General features: G+C 33.3%; 1 protein-coding gene and 1 long non-coding RNA gene across 2 annotated transcripts; both read right to left on the reverse strand.

The window, feature by feature from the left end:
• Positions 1–8,940: 8,940 nt before the first annotated feature.
• On the reverse strand, positions 8,941–9,790 carry LOC110929244. The gene has a single exon (XM_022172385.2). The coding sequence runs from the start codon at positions 9,767–9,769 to the stop codon at positions 9,092–9,094; it is 678 nt and encodes a 225-aa protein (XP_022028077.1). The 5' UTR covers positions 9,770–9,790; the 3' UTR covers positions 8,941–9,091.
• Positions 9,791–16,903: 7,113 nt separating this feature from the next.
• Positions 16,904–17,261, reverse strand: LOC110929245. Its single transcript, XR_004888467.1, has 2 exons — positions 17,201–17,261; positions 16,904–17,121 (listed from the first exon to the last, which is right to left on the reverse strand). It is a non-coding gene; the product is annotated as an uncharacterized LOC110929245 (long non-coding RNA).
• Positions 17,262–20,218: the final 2,957 nt, after the last annotated feature.

The raw sequence follows: 20,218 nt of genomic DNA on the forward strand, positions 1-20,218 counted from the left end.
AAATCAAGCGAGCATTTTTCGAGCAGTAAAAATTCCGAGCGAGCGTCGAGCGAAGTTCGAGCGATTTGGACAACCGTGTCGCCCAATTTAAATTTGCTGAGAAAGATAGTGACAATGTTGGGTCTCAAGATTTTATATCTTTAAAAACATGCACATTTCATGGCATAATATTTTTCTTATAAATAACAATGTTGTGGCTGACGGGGCAATGATCATATTGCACGAACAATTACGTTGAGAGCAGGAGACGATCGACTTAGGGTAACAACATGAAACATTGAGGCGATGAACAGACTATCGTTTAGGCTTAGGGTTTAACTTTTAGTTTTGATTTTAAATTTCTATTGGCGTGATTGGGCTAGTATGTATAAATATAGTTGTAATTTTGTATATAGTTGACCAAAATCTAATAGATTGGTACATATAAAACTATAAATTTAATTTATATTTAAGTATATATGTATGTGTAAGTGTGTGTATATATATAGGTGTATGTGTGTATATATATGTATAATTTATATTTGTGTATATACATGTTTATAGATGTATGTGTATATATATATGTATATATATACTAATTAAAATAATAATTCGAGCCGAACCGAGCCGAGCGGACCTTTGCTCATGCTTGGCTCGTTTACAAACCGAACCGAGCAGAGCGGCTTGTTTACAACCGAGCGTCAAATCGAACGAGCATTTTCCAAGCAATTTCCGAACGAGCGTCGAGCGAGTGACGAGCGGCGAGCGATTTGAACGGCCCTACCCCCAACCCAAGCCCCCCACTCCCCGTAGTCTTACCGTATTGTTATTTCATTTTGAATTATATCCCTTTTCCTTTATATAATTATATATACTGGTCAACACTCTTTTAGGATAATCCTGACATTCTAACTTTTTAAGTTTTACTCAATTCATTTAAACGTTCTAGAAGCAGCGGTCTATAGATGTTTCACACCATCTCTCTTTGCTTGGTGTAGTTACGGGAAGTTCCACTCTCCTCCTCCCATTAGGTTCTAAAATCAAGATTGATACGGGAGAGCTAACATTCGGAAACGTCACAAAGGAGAAGAACAATAGAAATTCAATAATTGTAAAAATTCACCAATTCCTTCAATAGAAAACCAACGTATTTTAAACAAAGTTCAAAGACTCAAGATAAGGGTAAAAACAAACTAACGATGACTCAAATGATAAACAATAAATAAAGTTCAAATTTCAAATAAAATTCAAAATATATCTTTTGCCAACTTCATCTAGCTTTATCCACCAGAATCTCGAAGCATATTATGGATTAATTCACGGCTCTTCAACCAGGTCGGGATCAAGTTATGGGTCTTGTTGGGGAATTTCAGAAAACCGGATGATCAGAGAGGCGTGTAATCACTGTCAGATCAAATTATTTCAGTGGTTCACCTTAATAATTCAATCGGATACAACTCTGATTTCGAGAAATTAAATCAGAGTATGTTTTGTCTGTGAATTATCAGAACCAGGAAGAAGGAGATAAAAAATTGTCTACGAATTTGTTGTTATTTTGAGGGTGTCACTGCCTAATGGCAGTTATCTAAGTTTTTTAAGACAAAAATGCCAAATAAAACTGTCATTTTCTTAATATTTGGAAATGAGGCAATTTCCAGAAAATTAAATTGTCTAATGCAGTTTTATTAAAACAATTTAATCAGCTCTACCCCAGCTACCTTTGAACCTCCGTAGAGCACGGGTTTCGCCCGTACACTTCGAATTATAATAACTCAAAAAGTGTGCACTCCCCCACCTCCTAACTTGCTTGATGTGTATTATTATTTGCTTTGATCACCAAGTTAATCCCGATTACACTAAAATATCTAACAGGTCAGGCCTGGTAACAAAGATCCAGATTTCATCTTTCGAATTTGAAACTCCACATGCAAACTCGCACAAAAAGAAACCCTTGCTTAATTTCTCCAGGTTGAACTTTCTGGAGTTTTGTTTCACATTAGTCGTTGAATAAGGCACCCATGGATTATCATCAATTCGTTTGAATCAATCTCAGTTTCTACGAAAGGTTCCTTAATTGATGTTTTATTGGATTTGACGATGTGTTGTGAACAACTGGATGTTTAATCTTAATTAACGTGATGTGGTTTTATAATTCTGATTTATAAATGATGTGGTTCAAATTAAGGTACTTATCTTGTTGGCATACAATGGTGGTGACATGTACAAAGATGACGTGGCGTATTTAGCATCTTATTTAATTTCTGTTATTAGAGTTTGTTAGTGGTTAATGAGTTGGTTAGGTTAGTTTCTCTGTATATAATGGACCTGTTTACTTTTACGCACAGTAATGAAATAGTTGTTCTTCATCTTCTTTCTCTCTGATCAAAATTTCATGGTATCAGAGCGGTGATTTCAATCGATCGCTCACTTCATTCATTCAATCAGTTTCAATCGTCAATTTCACACTTGTTGTTCAATCGATTCTCTTCCCAATCAGATTCAATTGATTAATTTCTTAATCGTTTTGCCCTAAATCATGTCTTCTTCTACAAATCCAAAAAGTACAATCAATAATCAAATTGATTCATCCAATCCTTTGTATCTTCATCCTTCAGATCATCCTGGTATGCTTTTAGTTTCAAAATTGTTTGACGGTTCTGGATTTGGTGCTTGGAAGAGGTCGATTTCTATAGCGCTTTCTGTAAATAATAAGTTGTGCTTCGTTAATGGTGAAATTGAAGCTCCTACATCTCCGATTCAACGACAAATTTGGCAATGATGCAACGATATGGTAATTTCTTGGATACTAAATGCTTTGTCAAAAGATATAAGTAATAGTGTGCTGTATGCACAAACTGCTAACCAAATTTGGCAAGAACTTAATGATCGATATGGTCAAGTTAATGGAGCCAAGTTATATCAGTTACACAAAAATTTGTGTGAGATTTCACAGGGTAACAATGATATAGCTACGTATTTCACCAAAGTGAAATGTATTTGGGATGAATTGGATTCTTTGAATTGTATTCCTGTATGTTCTTGTGGTAATTCTCAACTCACAGCCAAAAGAGAAGAAGATCAACGTCTTGTACAATTTCTCATGGGACTAAATCCTGCATATGAAACTGTTAGAGGGAACATATTGATGATGCAACCTTTACCTTCAATTAATCAGACTTATTCTCTTCTTATTCAAGATGAGAAACAAAGAGAAATTAATGTTGTTGTTCGATTCAATCAAGATGCTATTGCAATGAATGCGTATAATCAATCTAAAGGATATCAAAATGTAAAGAATAATGCAAAAAAAAAGGAATCATGTGTACCAACTGCAAGAAAAATGGCCACACGGCAGATACATGTTATAGACTCATCGGTTTTCCAAAAGAGTTCAAGTTCACGAAGTCTAAACGTTTTGCAGCGAATGTTTCATCTGAATCTCATGACATCAATTCTGAACAAAGTGGCAGCAAATCAACAACAACAAATTGTGGGCTCACTTCAGAGCAATACAATGGTCTTTTGCAATTGTTGAATAATGTTCAAATGGGATCTGCATCTTTTGCTAACAACAACAACACCGCAGTCAATTCTGCAAACTTTGCAGGTATAATATCTTGCAATTTATCTTGTACATCATATGTTAAAGATACCACAACATGGATAATTGATACCGGTGCTACATATCATATATGTTTTGATGAAAATTTACTTACAAACATTCAAACTCTTGCAAAACCAATTTATATTACTCTCCCAAACGGGAATCTTACCGTTGCTACCAAGTTTGGTACTGTTAATCTCACTTCAAATTTTTCCATATCTCGTGTCCTTTTGGTTCCACAATTCAAACATAACTTACTCTCCATTCCAAAACTTTGCAATGACACAAATGGTTTAGTATTTTTCAATAATACATCATGTGTATTGCAGGCCCCTTCCATGAAGAGGCCTCTGGTTCTTGGTAAGCTGCTGAATGGACTCTATCTACTCAAGCAACAATTTGGTTTTACCTCTCATGTTGTTTCTGATTTGTTTCCAATAAAGTCCCTTTGTAATGTTTTTGTTTCTTGTAAAACTCGGCATGCCAGACTTGGGCACTTACCTCTTTATAAATTGAAAACATTGGGTGTATTTTCAAAAACAAATGTTGATGAAATTGAAACTTGTGATATTTGTCCAAGACCAAGACAACATAGACTGCCATTTTCTCATAGTCATATTAAAACTGCCAAAGCTTTTGATATGATTCATATTGATGTTTGGGGTCCATATAACACGTCTACTTATAATGGTTATAATTACTTCTTAACCATTGTTGATGATTTTACTAGAGTCACCTGGACTTTTTTGCTTACTACTAAAAGTAATGCATTTCCAGTTCTTCAAAACTTTATTGAAATGGTCAAAGTTCAATTCAATACACATGTTAAATGTGTTAGATCAGACAATGCTCTTGAACTTGGTTCTGGTACAAAACAAACAGAATATTTTTTGAATCACGGAATTCTTCATCAAACTAGTTGTGTTGGAACCCCACAACAGAACGGGGTGGTTGAAAGAAAACATAAACACCTACTAGAATCTGCAAGAGCATTACTTTTTCAATCCAAATTACCTTTGAAATTTTGGGGTGATTGCATTCTTACTTCAACATATCTCATCAATTTGTTTCCTTCTGAAATTTTACATGGAAAAACCCCTTATGAATGTTTGTTTAACAAACCTCCAACTTACACTCACTTAAAAAGTTTTGGATGCTTGTGTTATGCATCCACTCTTAAACAAGGAAGAGATAAGTTTCAATCACAGGCTGTTCCTTGCATTTTCATTGGATATCCTTTTGGAAAAAAGGCCTACAAGTTATATAATTTGCACACAAATAGTGTTTTCGTCTCTAGGGATGTAGTGTTCTTTGAACACTTATTTCCTTCCATTTCGCAATCAATTTCTTCCATTTTTCCAACAGTTGACAATCTTTCTCAATTTTTTGACTCTATTGTTGATCTTCCTTTGAGAAAGAAACCTATTAAATGTAAATGGGTTTACAAGGTTAAGTATAATGCCAATGGGAGTATTGAACGATATAAAGCACGTTTAGTAGTTCGTGATGATACCCAAAAGGCTGGGATAGATTACACTGAAACATTTTCTCCGGTTGTTAAGATGACTACCATTCGTAGTCTCATTGCTACTGTTGCTAAATTGAACTGGGATTTGCATCAGCTTGATGTAAATAATGCATTTCTTCATGGAGATTTGGATGAAGATATTTACATGTCGCCTCCTCCTGGTATGATCTTAGATATTCGTGGTCAGGTTTTGAAGTTACAAAAATCTTTATACGGTCTAAAACAGGCTTCTCGTCAATGGTATGGCAAACTTTCTGACGTTCTCAAATCTAATGGATATGTTCGATCTCACAATGATCATTCCTTATTTACCAAGACCATGGGTTCTTCAATTGTTCATTTGACGATATATGTTGATGACATTTTACTCAGGGGAATAATAAAGATGAAATTCATGATATCAAGTCTTTTTTGCATTCTACATTTCAAATTAAGGATCTTGGATTTCTTAATTACTTCTTAGGGATTGAGATTTTATAAGATTCCAAAGGACTTGTTATGACTCAAAGGAAATTCGCTACTGACTTAATCAAAGAGTTTCATGTTTCAGATGCTCCTACTACAAGTTGTCCTCTTCCGGCGAATTTAAAATTACTGGCAAATGAGGGTGACGTTTACTCAGATCCTTTACAGTTTCGAAGACTTGTTGGCAAACTCAATTATTTGACACATACTCGGCCTGATTTGGCATTTGCAGTTCAGTTCCTAAGCCAATTTATGCAAGACCCTCGAGTACATCATTGGCATGCTGCATTACATACTCTTAGCTATGTCAAAGGCACTGCTTCTTATGGGTTATTTTTTAATAACTCTCCTGATTTGAAAGTTGAAGCCTTTTGTGATTCGGACTGGGCTTCTTGCCCGAACACACGTCGCTCTATTAGTGGGTACTTTATTCTTCTTGGTGGAAGTCCAATATCTTGGAAATCAAAGAAGCAGCCCACCGTGTCTTTAAGTTCTGCTGAAGCAGAATATAGATCGATGCGAAGAGTCACTGCAGAATTAGCTTGGCTTACTCGACTTCTTCATGAATTATCTCTCCCTTCGGTTGTTCCTATTCCCCTGAAATGTGATAGTCAAGCAGCCATCCACATTGCTAAAAACCCAGTATATCACGAACGCACAAAGCATATTGAATTGGATTGTCATTTCGTTCGCGAAAAATTACAAGATGGCCTTATCAATCTTTCTTATGTTCCTACTAAAACTCAACTGGCTGACATTTTTACTAAAAGTTTACCCGGGCCACATCATCATTCTTTGTTATCCAAGTTGGGGCTTTCTCTCCCTCCAACTTGAGGGGGGGTGTTGGCATACAATGGTGGTGACGTGTACAAAGATGACGTGGCGTATTTAGCATCTTATTTAATTTCTGTTATTAGAGTTTGTTAGTGGTTAATGAGTTGGTTAGGTTAGTTTCTCTGTATATAATGGACCTGTTTACTTTTAGGCACAGTAATGAAATAGTTGTTCTTCATCTTCTTTCTCTCTGATCAAAATTTCATATCTATGCTCTCATCATTACAAAAACCAACACACCTACCATCAAAAGTTATCATGTATGGATGCCTTACTGGAATTGAAAATGTGATTGGTATTCTTTTTTATTCTTGGTCTAATTTTTGTTGGTTCACTGAAAATGTGGGGATAAATGGGACAGCGGAGATATTGTAGATGATCACTATCACATGTTCTTGGTCCATTTTCACAAACGGGTAATTTTCAATGTGTGTTATATTGGTCAAGTAGAAATAAGAAACTGGTTAAGATGCCTATTTAATAAAGAGTTATATCTACTTATATTTTTCATCTGAACTGTCTTAGGTGCTGAACTTTCTAACTACAACTCATTTCTGTGCACACACTATTAACGCTCATAGGCTTTGATACCTGGTTTTTTATTGGTTCTCTAATTTATCTCATTTTTAACTTGTTTTCTTTGTTTTATGACACAGATATATGTCTTCTTCCCAGAGGAACCAAAGGTTGGTGTTAAGACCATAAAGACTTACACTGAATGTATGAAATCAAAAGATGAAAAGATGTTTTTCGAGCAATTTTGGTTGTTCTAGAAAATTTGACACCTTTTGCCTGAACATGCATGAGTGAGATTGCTATAAAGATCCGTTTGGAAGTTTGTCAGGTAATCATTGCTTTCACAATGTTTGGTTTGCATATTTTGTTCTCTAATGGTGTTTAAGTAATAACATATAATCATGTAAAATAATAAGCCAATAAGGGGGTGTTTTGGATTGCTTATTCCAAATAGCTTTACGCCTTTACCTTATCCTTACTGCATTGAGTGAGCTCATGATGCTTCCCAATGATATGCTATTAAGCAGTATCTTTTTTGTAAAACCAAAAGTATTCTTTAAAATCTGCTAATCTGATTATTACTCATGGAGTATTTATAAAAGTTGAAAATTTATAAAATTGTGAGAAAATGTCCTAATTATTTTGGTGTACCAATATAAAAGAGGATTCTTGATAATTTCACCCAAATGAGTTTTGTGAGACCCTCTTGCTGAAGTGGTGCTTGAAACTAGACTCAGAGGTCAATTTCTTTGGATTATTTTTTTTGTTCTTATTTATGCTTGAAATTTAAATATTAAAAAGTTGTATGCTCATTGCTTTTAGATAAATTTCTCATTTGTTGTTAACACACTGTTGAAAGTTTTGAAGGCTGGATGGATATTTGAGCAGATATGGAGGGGGAGTAATGGAGTATGGAATATTGCGGACTAGAAGGATTTATGGTTGCTTATGTGTATTTGTTTTTTTTTTAATTGTTAAGTATGATTGTATGTTGATACATTAAAGTTAATATATTTTGTGAAGTTCCTACCAGTAATTTTAAAAAAAAAAAAATTCTTTACAATCTACTAAGTTATGCATATAATCCTTTTGAAGCTATTACCAATACTTTTGTAGGTTTAGACAAAACGGGTCGAAATTTGAGTTAAATATATTATCATTAAACCATTAATATATCCGTCCATCTAGAGGTGTTCATCGAATCGAATATCGAATTTTCGAATTATTCGAATCGAATTATTCGAATATTTTTATTTTTCCTTGAATTCGTATTCGATTCGAATTCGATTAAAACTTATCGAATTCGATTCGAATTCGTATTCGAATAAAAAACCCAATTCGTATTCGATTCGTATTCGATTAAAACTTCGAATTCGAATCGAATTCGAATAAATTCCTTTTGATTCAGATTCTTTAAAAACATGTAAATAACTATCAAAATGAAACATAAATTTTAAAGCACGATATCACATTAAAAAGTTCCAAATAAAGTACTATAAGTCTAAAATTCAAAACGAGAAGTCGGGAATAACCACTTCACATTACAAGATAATATTTTTAGGGTTAGAAATCTATTGATAGATTTGTTACTCAGGTTTTAATTATGAGCCATCTAGTGGGTTTGGTAACGGGTAATTTTAATACTTGGAATAAATTTTGAAAATAATTTATAGTATAGCCTAATAAAAGTTATATATGTATTATATATAAAAATAATAAATAAAAATGTATAATTTTTATTCGAATTTGAAATTATAAATTCGTATTCGATTCGTATTCGATTTACTTGACTCGAATTGAATCGAATTCGAATTCGAATTCTTATAATCGAAACGAATTCTTGATAATCGAATCGAATTTAAACGAATTTCGAATTTTTCGAATTCGAAACGAATTCTGAACACCCCTACTTCCATCGGACGGGTATAGAACTAATTGTATTTAGTTCTAAAATTATGAACGCTATCCTTTACATGTTATATATGCATATATAGAATACTTATAACATAAAAAATAGACATTATGACTTGTTTTATAACTTAAATGTTTATGCATCATATACTTTTACAATAGCTATAGTGACAATAAAACATAAAGGTCATTATTTAAGTTATGCATAAGTATCTGAAAATTTCACCATTTCTCAAAGCTAAACATTGAAACTCTTAATTAGCATTAGCTTTGTATTCAGCCCATAGTTGATCAACCGTCTTTCCTAACAACTCGACGAAAAAACCATTGTCATAACCACTCCTCATCTTCTTATTAAGTTCGGCAACAAACCCACCTCTAAGACCATTACAATAATCTTGGAATCGAGCCGTCACATCATACCCTTGGTCCCATCTGTCTCCCTGCCCGGGTCGAACCCAATGGCTAGGTGCGTACCCAGCCTTTAACCTCACATAATCAGCAATTCCTTCAATCAATCCACCCGGAGCCTGACCTTTACCATCCCATTGCCAAATATGTGTCATCTCATGATAAAGTACTCCAGTGATTTCAGTCTTGACATCACCAGAGTATCCCTGTATATACTTTGCACTAACATGAATCTCGTTGTTGGAAGCATACGCAACACCATCCATGTCATCAATGAACACGCTAACCCTTGCCACATTCTTTATGTCTCTTCTTGTGTTTTGTTGGAATGTAGCCCATATGAACTTCTTGGCTGAGAATAAAGTTTGTTTGGTGTAACCGACTCCGATGTTATTGGTGAACTTGACACCACCGGGGGTAGCTGCAGCCCGGTTGGTGACTGTGTAGTCTACAGCTGTTGTCTGTTGTAGGGCTGCAATGATTGCAAGGAATGAAAGAAAAGAGGAGATGTTGTGAGCCATTTTGTGGTTGGGTTCTAGTTGGATATAAGGTTGGGTTTATATAGAAGGTGGCAAGTGGTGCACACTACACAATGTACAATTACACAATTAGTTCATAGTGTGGAACATATCAAGTCAAAAGACTAAACATTTGCAAACTTATAGTGACCTACTAGCAACATTTCGTGGGCGGCCAATTTCTTTCCTTTTGTTTTTCAGCAAAGGTTTATTTTGTCTTTGGTATAGGAAGAAAACTATCAGACTTTGACAGTTTTCTATTATAAATATTTAATTTTTAATAGATGAATAAGCTGTATTTTTTATTCGGTTTTATCATATAGTATTAAAACAGGAACAGAGATCACAGGTTCACTACACATACGCCTGGCAATCTTGGCCAAGGGGAAGAGAAATGGGTTGGAATGGGTGATTTTTTTCTTGTATATGGATTGAGATGGACAGTTCCTTAGTAGGGAATGGGTTGAAATGGGTAGAGAAATAAATGGGTTATATTGCAGACGGGTTAGAATGGATCAATAGGAATTAGTGGACGGGTCAGAATGGGTCAATAGAAATAAGTCTGAAGGGTGAGTGGTTCAACTCAATACAGGTAAATGCATTCAAAAGTCTTCTAGAAAATCAACAGGCAGGACAAAAAAACCACTGTTGTGCCAGTAGGATTTGGCAATGCTGACCTTTTTTTTAATTGGCCCATCCTAACCTAAACCCATTCTGATCCAAACCCAACTTGACCCAACAACCAACCCAACCCAACCCGTCCATTTTGCCACCTCTAACTACACAAGTGAATTAATAAGTTCAATATTTTCATCTATTTTCTTGTAAATTTAATTATAATCCTTCTTTAATTTCAGAATTTGCACCAAGGAGTTCTAGTTGATAAATTTCTTCACAAAATTACAAATTATTCTATACCTTTATGATCTATACTGAAAACGAGTTATAAATATAAAAAAAAAGATCATCGCCTTTAAAGTAGAGACATAAATACTGTCGATAATTTTGTCATAAATCTAAAGGTGAGATGGGAGTTCAAATCCTGTAAAGTGTAGGTAAATATAGAAGTAGGTTAGTTTATAATTAAAAAGATTTAAAACAAAATCTATCATCACTCGTTAAGAAAATAAGACCTAATACAACTGATTAAGACCCATCATGATCAATTTGGTCAATCATCACCCAGTATAACAAATTATTAATTAAGGAACATCATGGTTAATTAGTCAGCATATCACCCAATAACTAGTTACTGTTAGGGCTGCAAATGAATTGAACGAACACGAACAAGGTCATGTTGGTATTCGTTCGTTAAGTAATTTAACATGTTCGCGAACTGTTCACGAACGCATATCGAACATAAGTTTATGTTCGTGTTCGTTCGTTAAGGAAATTTAATTGTTCGCAAACACTGGTCTCGGACACAAATGAACGTAAGCAAATAAAAATGAACGCAAACGAACATTTAACTTGAAAATAAAAAAATGAAAACATTGTTATCCTTAACCATTGGATATAAGTAGTTATATACAACCATCAAATGATAAATCAAAACACAATCCTTAACCATTGGATATAAGTAGTTATATACAACCATCAAATAATAAATCAAAACACAAGAAGTCTACCAAACCACCAAACGATGAATAAAGTTTAACTAACTTAGACATAATTATCCCCTAAAATGTCTTAGAATATCCAAATTTTAGCTAAGTTAGAAAAAATAGGGTTTCAAGTCTTCAATATGTTTAGATAAATAGAAAAAATAGGGTTTCAAGTCTTCAATATGTTTAGATAAAAGGTCTGTTATTTATTATTTTTTAATATAATCAAACGAACATATTACCGAACGTTCACGAACGCAGTCAAACTAACGAGACCTGTGTTCGTGTTCGTTCGCTAAGCTAACCGAATGAAATTTTTGTTCGTGTTCGTTCGCTAAGCTAACCGAACGAACATAAACGAACTTCCCACCAAACGATTCACGAACTGTTCGCTGAATGTTTGGTTCATTTACGGCCCTAGTTAGTGTTGATTAAGGCCCATCATACTTGTTTAGGTATCATCTACATTAATACAACTCATTAAAGGTAAGGTAATGTGTCACCTAAATCACAAACCAATACAACTCATTAAGGTATAATATGACCCATTACAAATTAAATATAACTAATTTAAGGCATAATATGACTTTGGGGAATGTTTAAATAAGAACGCTAAATATTATCAGATCAGTGAGAACGAATGAAAAAACCGCGAGAACTTGATCAAAAACAATTCGAATTAAAAAACAGTGAAAACTTGATGAAAAAACCGCGAGAACTTGATCATTATTATACTAATACAATGTTATAAATTTAATTTACACGTTTAAAGTTACATGAATTCATAAATAATGAAAATTTATTTATGTGTAAGATTGTCATTTACACATGCGTAAATTTAACAAATTTACACGTGTAAAAAAACTAATAAGAGTTATTTTGAGAGGGAAAATCAATTATTTGATGTTGTAAATTCTTTTTTTAATGTTGTATTTTAATTACATTGAGAGTTATTAAAAAATTGGTTTTTATTGTTTTTTTTCATTGGTTCTCATGGTTCTCACAACATTTAGTGTTTCTCAAGATAACCCTACCCCACCATGGCTCAACCTAACAGTCCATTCAAGAATCCCAACAAGAAAGCAGGTCCACTGAATCATGAAGAAATCATCGCAGAATATAAAGCAAACGAAGATTAAGAAACTAGGTTAAGAAAATTGTTAAGAAGTTTGTGATCTTCAACCCATCTTCTATCTGTATGCTCCGATCTTCCCATCCCCTTATGTACTGTTATCTATATCAAATTCATATTTGTGATGATTCAAAAATCAATAGAAACATAGCTGATTCTATTTATATTCATCTTGTTAAATCAATACAGCTCATTTCGCCGTAACATGACTAATTAGTTATTACAAACCAATATGTCAGATTAAAATCAGGCATAACATGACATGTCACAAACCAATGTAACTCATTAAGCATAATGTGGCTTGTTACAAATAGATATAACTTATTTAGAGATATCATGTTTTATTACAAAAGTAACATAACTTTCTAATTTAATTTTACAAAGCAACATAACTTATTATATTATATATACACTTAAAAGGCTATGTGGGTGGGCTAATCCGACATAGCCAAATGTTGCCTTTTGGTTGGTCAAAATATTTTTTTCTTTTAACCCTTAATTTTTCTAATTTACGTGTTTAGTCCTTTTATTATAACTATCATAATATACATGTTTAGTCCCTCTACTTAATAAACTTTTTTCCTCATTAGTTAACTTTTCTAATATACATGTTTAGTCCCTGTACTTTAACTTTGTTGTCCTTCTACTCTAGCTTTCCTAATATACATATTTAGTCCCTCAACTTAATAAATTTGATTCCCCATTAGTTTACTTTGCTTATATACATGTTTACGTCATCTACTTTAACTTTGTTGATATGCATATTTAATTATTCTACTTTACTTTTGTTTAGTTAAGTATTTCACCTTTTAGAGTTTTTTTTTCTCCCTAATGTGATGAACCAAAGCCAATCCAACTGAATAATATTGTTTCCGCTATTGGTATTATCAGAACCAATATTTTTTTCTTTTAGTATTTCGTTTGTTAGTGTTTTTTATACATACGTGGACGTTTCAATAATCCTTTTCCAGTGATTTTATGTTATCTCTTTCGGTTACTATACCGAGTGTCGGTACTATATTGATAATCAAACTCCCGCCGCAACGCGCGGGGTAAAATTTCTAGCAACCTATAAAAAGGCTATGTGGGTGGGGGGGTTTTTAATTTCTTTTTTTCCTTTTTTGCCTTTTCCTAGCAACATTTGACTTTTTTTTTTCTTTTTTTTTAATTTACGTTTTCAGCCCTTATGCTTTGTGTGTTGTTTCTTAAATACCAACTTCTTTTCCAGTTTACAGTTTTCATCAATTTTTTAACTTTACGTTTTTATCCCTTGCACTAATTTTTTGTGGTTTTGTTTTTTACGTATTTTTTTCCCATCTCTTGTGATATACGTTTTCGGCCCTTATGCTTTGTCTTAAATACCAAGTTCTTTTGTAATTTACAGTTTTCGTCAACGTTTAAACTTTACGCTTTTACCCCTTGCACAATTTTTTTTTCTTTTTTGTGGTTTTGTTTTTTTACTTATAACCTTTAATTTTCAGCATTGACTCTTACAACCTGCTAACTTTCTAAATACTTTTAATCAACTTTTACGTCTTTATTTTTATTTACGTGTCGCTATAAACATAAGTTGATTAGCATTCACACTGACAACCTTTTTACTTTGTAAAAACTTTTCTAATCGAGTTTCCCACTTGATGTAAAACATGTGTCGACATACCTTTGTATCGGATCAAAAATCGGGTCGCCCCGCCGCGAAGCGCGGGTGTAACACCCTAGTTAAACTTATTAATAACTATAAGGGCCCATCAACTCATTAAAGCGTGTCAGCATGAACTCACTAATGTGTTAGCAAATATAACTAATGGGAAGTTTTTATATATACGAGAACTAGGTTATCACCCGCGAACTTCGCGGGTCGGAAAATTTAATTTACATTATCACAAAGTGTATAAATAATATAAATATAAAAGTAACATATTACATAAATTACTTATTGACAAAGTGAAAATATAGTTAAAATGCATTGAAGTATAAAACATTATATCTTTTACTTTTATTACGAATTAAGGTGTCGTATTTGAGCTCATTTGAGTGAAATTTGATTCTGACAACAATGTAGTTGACTTTCTGAAGTCAAAATAATAGAGTTTGACTTCACGGGTCAGAAAATTTAATTTACATTACCACAAAGTGTATAAATAATATAAATATAAAAGTAACATATTACATAAATTACTTATTGACAAAGTGAAAATATAGTTAAAATGCATTGAAGTATAAAACATTATATCTTTTACTTTTATTACAAATTAAGGTGTCGTATCTGATCTCATTTGAGTGAAATTTGATTCTGACAACAATGTAGTTGACTTTCTGAAGTTAAAATAATAGAGTTTGGCTATAGATTGACAAATGTTGATGCACAATGAGTTGTGTACTATATAAAAAAGAGGATTCATAAAGATTATACCCTTCATTGGCCATTTGGTCATCTCTTGAGCCACTGAGGACCAGAAAACGGTCATGGCATTGGGTCTGCTAACATCACCATAGATGATTGGTGGCTTAACACAACGGGACCCATATGATTGCACCCATCTGTTAGCAGTGAAGGCAAAACCAGACAATTGGTCACCAAAGTACTCAACCATGTCATTTCTATGAAATATTATACTTAATTTTAGAAAATCATTGCAACGAATTAAAATAGATGGCATGTGGTAGTTGGTACATTCTTCCAACAGTAAGTTGCTTTAAAGTTTGTTTTACCCTTGTAATCAATCATATATATAATCAAATCAAACAAAAAGATTGGAAACCATATTTCACTTTAACCTTCTATAAAAGCTATAGCCATAACAACCGTTACCACAGCACCAACGACAGCAGCGACTGTAACAACCTCATGTTTTCCCCTTTTTTTTCTCAACATGTTAAATGCACTGAGTACTTTATTTACTTCTTTTTCTGTTTCAGTTTCAGGTGTTTCGTCTTTGCAACATGAGAACCCATTGGCACCTTTGACAAAACCCTACATTGTTTTCTCTCTCTCTCTCTCTCTCTCTCTCTCTCTCTCTCTCTCTCTTCTATGGTGCTGCTTGCGTGGTGGCCCGCTTCAGAGACTTTTACATTATTTCCGTTTGGGACTGTTCAATTGCTTTTTCAGCTTTCTTGACCACAGGAACTCCCATTTGGCCCCTGCAATGGAGTTAAGTGACTGTAAATTAAAGACTTTTGGCAATATGGGCGGGTTGGGTAACCTAGTCAAAACTGGTATGTTCGTATGAGTAATTTTTGTCTAAGATTATTTATATAGTTATCCAATATTAAAGGTTACATTAAGTTCACCCCACATTTCTAAACAGCATTTCTGGTCACCCAAGTATCAATTTGTTATGCTACTTCAATAGCTAAATTGCTAAAAAACCGTAAAATAACAAAACTGCCCTTACTTCTAAGTTCTAAATAAAGTGACACAAACAATAGTTTGTTTAACATGTTAACACATCTCATCAGGTGTATTTATGTCATTTTGCATTTTTTGAGGGGATTTGTGTTATACTCTCATCAAGCAAGGTTTTGGCCTTTATGACCATAAACGAAACCATATAATCCATATTGATACACTTTGGGCAACTTTCAACCCCTTTCACACATTTACTTTCTAGTCAATTTCCCAGATATTTCCTAAGTAGTTAATGCGGTAAAATATCGGGTATCGGTCAATGTGCGATATTTGAGATATAGGTTATCACGGTGGGATATCGGTAATTTTAATATCATGCAAATTTTAAGTATATAGCAATTTAACACTAATATTTCAATATACTCTCCTACCATTAACAAAACATCTTTTTGCAACTTGCAAAACACTTACAATTGTAGCAAGTAGGAACTCGTTAAGACTTAAAACACCAACATTTAACACTAACAATTAACAATTAAGAATTAAAACAATAATAGAAACAATAAGAAGAAAAACGAATGGTAGAACTATGAAGAAAGGTACTGATATCGGGAATATCGGTGATACATCGGTCGATATCGCTGACAATCTCGGTAACGATATTTTACATGGGGACCAATAACCGATATATCACTGATATCAACTGCATAGGATAGATCACACTAAAATCTACAAACAAATGAACAATAACTTGCTAAATGAATAAACAAATGTAGTAAAATGGTACCTCCAAATCCTATCAATGATTTCACCCTTTACAATGTGATTATCAAGCAATTTAGGCACATCATAACCTGAAGCACACGAATTTTACAACTATTTAAACATGAAGGAAAACGAATTAAAAAAAATTTAAATGAGTATAACAAACAAATTATCTTACCAATGACCACAAATTTTTTTATCTTGAACGCTATAAATTATCAAGTTCCCTAGCAGTCACAGACACGGTATCCAATCCCCTCAATTCAGCCTCCTCTTTGAACTTTTTGATTAGAATTGGCCCACAAAATCCACACCTTTTATCTCGACTACTATGTGAACATACAAATACGTGTGAACCTGTCATAACTAACTAACTAACAAAAATACAAAATCAAAACCCTAGGGCATTATAACATTACCTGTACCTAATCATTTCAGGAAAAAGCAACACATCTCCATCTGATAACTCTGTACCTTCACGTCCCTCGCATATCGTCAACAAAGTCTACAAAATCCAGATTAAATTCACAAATCTCGCATCGAAACAATATAAACACACATACGTATAATAAAAGTAACCAAACCTTCATAGGAATGTCGTTCTTCCGAGCTTTCAGAGCTCCGGCAAGCTCCTTCGGTAGCGGAAAGTCGTCCTTCTTCACCTTCAATTGCAAAGACCTGCCACCATATAAAAATGCATCACCAAAGAGTCAAAGTCAAAGACAAATATTTTCAATATCAAGTTTGATATGAATTTAAAAGGTCTGTAAATATAAGCTTCATTTAGTTTAACTTTATGACGGGTATTAATTGATAGCAAAATTGCTGTCAAATATCACAGAAACAATATTAGTCAAAAAGAATTTAGTAAAGTGAGATTGTTTTAGACAAAAAAATAGTCAAGCAAGAAAGATTTAGCATAAACGTAAATGAGAACTTACACTATGTAGTGTTTGTGGCACCAAAACATGGCTTGTGCAGAAGAATGGTTCACCATAAACTTGACGGTATCTGAGCCTACATGATTTAGCATTAACTACGATTTTAAACTTCAGCAACACAAATGAGATTTATTTTATTAACAAAAAGCATGCAACAAACCAAGAGTGTCCTATAAAGGGAACCAAATACGTATGAATATGCAGAGCAAGCATGATCAAGATCAACAATTATCCACTATAGCTGCAATATCTACGATGAAAGAGAATTATACCTAGTTGTAAAACAAAATATTTCTTTTATCTCAAGTTAAACAAAACTATCATCTTATTACCTATTGCTTTCCAATATTTCCTTTTACAAAAAACGTGGCATGTGTTTATGAAGTTTCAACAGCTCACACAGCCAAAAATCCCAAACTAGAGGCAACCCGCACCATTGGGCATATAATCCCCACATAAGACAAATGTATCCGACGCCACATCGATGAACGGGTTTCCAAGCAAAAGTATATTAAGCCTGCTGATAATATGCTTGATATTTGTCAAACAAAAAACTACCAGACAGTGGTAGTTCCACACACAACGGTCCGCTGCAGAAGAAAGCACAACCAAGCTTCGAAGAGATGTAGATTTTGTACCAGTTTGATTCAATTGATATAGTCTCTTTCATTTGCATTTGAGAACACATGTTACCAACCTGCATATTATATTCACAAATTATAACATTGATAAGCAAATGCCCAAATAAATTAAAACCGTAAACTTCAAAAAGATATACATGCTTATAAGATTTTGGATCACAAAATTCCAATCAGGTATGTTTTACCAAACCTATATATACATGCTTTTTATGTACATTTAATGTTTGACGATAACTAACCTTTGTAAAATCATAGGTTTGGTCAATCCCTGCAACTCCGTTGAGTGCTTCAAGCAATTTACAAAAATATAGAATTTTTAACTTCTATCTTGCTAGCTAGTTAGTATTATAAGATCCCAGTTTATTTATGCCCCAAAACGGTTCACAAGAGAATCCCTGTGCATAGAATACTCCAAATATCCATGTCATTTATTAAATGATTCAAATATAACCAATCTTCGGTGAAATAAAAAAAATCAAATTTTGATAAATACCAATCTGGGCTAGAAAAAAATGAAAGTACCTGCGCTCCAAGTAGCTCCATGAGTTGCACATTTGACGCTTTTCGCAACATATCTTTGGTTCCAATGTAAACAATACAATCTAAAGAAAACTTGGCGCACATAGCAAGGTCTACAAATTGGGAACGAACATTCATTGCAAGTAGCAAATGGCTCGCCATCAACTAAAACTTTCGTCACCACAAATCTGGCAAATCAAGACATTGAAATAAATTTCAGATCAAGATATCAAACACCCATTAATAAAGTTTTCACTTCCATCCTAAATTGACGGAGATCCAAGCAAAGTCATAATCTTTATTCAAATACCCTTCAAATAAAGATGAATTTTGTGATATAAACCAAATCTAAAATATGTGCAGTGTTTCTTTTCTGAAAGGGTAATTTCTTTCTCGAACACTGATCAAGCCACCAACATTAGATACCAACATTTATAACGTTTAAGCATTGTATACAAACAAAATATGCAATTGATTCATTTCAAAACACTTTAAAAAGAAATATTTGGCATATAGATATACAAATAAATATATGCGTGTGTGTGTGTGCATATATATGGAGAGACTTAGGAAGAGAGACCTGGCTTCTTAAGTTTCAAGAATATAGGTGTTTTTCACAAAGTCATGAAACAGGTGAGCAATTCTGCTTTGCGCCCAACTTGCAGTCTTAGACCAGTCGAATCATACATCATCTTTCATAAATTTCATCTTTGGAATCACAAAATACAAATTATAAAATAAGATAATGATGAAAATGAATATTAGAGACAAAAGATCATACAATAATTCCTCTAGTTTTTCATCCTTTTGTAACTGCACACACATATTTTGATTTAATTTAAAGAATGTATATTAAAACAATTGTTGCAATGAAGTTTTCTTTTGCATGAAAGCATTTAGATTCAAAGCTTATAGAAAAGTGGCAATCACCCTTGCAAGTACGACAACAACAGTAGCACTACAATGCACCCGCACCCGCAACAACAACAATGATACACTATCAAAATAAAGAAGAGGTATAATGTTTCATCAATTAAAACTTAAAAGATCGACTCCATGTCGTATATGGATAAACAAAACCCAATCATCTGTATAGTCCAACTTAAAATATTACGGATTCAACATAAGTTACGTAAAATTTATCCGAGGTGACATAATAGCCTAAATCATTTACATTTTTACCGTTATGTTATGATTTTACTGAAATTAGGCCATTATATGTCCCATTAGTGATAATTATTCATATACCAGATGAATGAAAAATATAAGTTACTCTTTTTCTATCATACCCACTAAAGATAAAATAAAATATAACCTTAATTGAAAATTAAACCTCTATCCAATACTAATAATTAAAATTGTACCTTCTTATCGCGGACCAACACAAGAACACGGCATAGAGCCCCATAATACCCGGAGTCAAGCTCAACCCTTTAAGAATAAACAATGTTAGTACAATGTGAATTAAGAAGTGTGGGTAAGTGTTATACCACTGAAACTA

Source organism: Helianthus annuus, chromosome 3 (assembly GCF_002127325.2).
Source record: "Helianthus annuus cultivar XRQ/B chromosome 3, HanXRQr2.0-SUNRISE, whole genome shotgun sequence".
Taxonomy (NCBI): domain Eukaryota; kingdom Viridiplantae; phylum Streptophyta; class Magnoliopsida; order Asterales; family Asteraceae; genus Helianthus; species Helianthus annuus.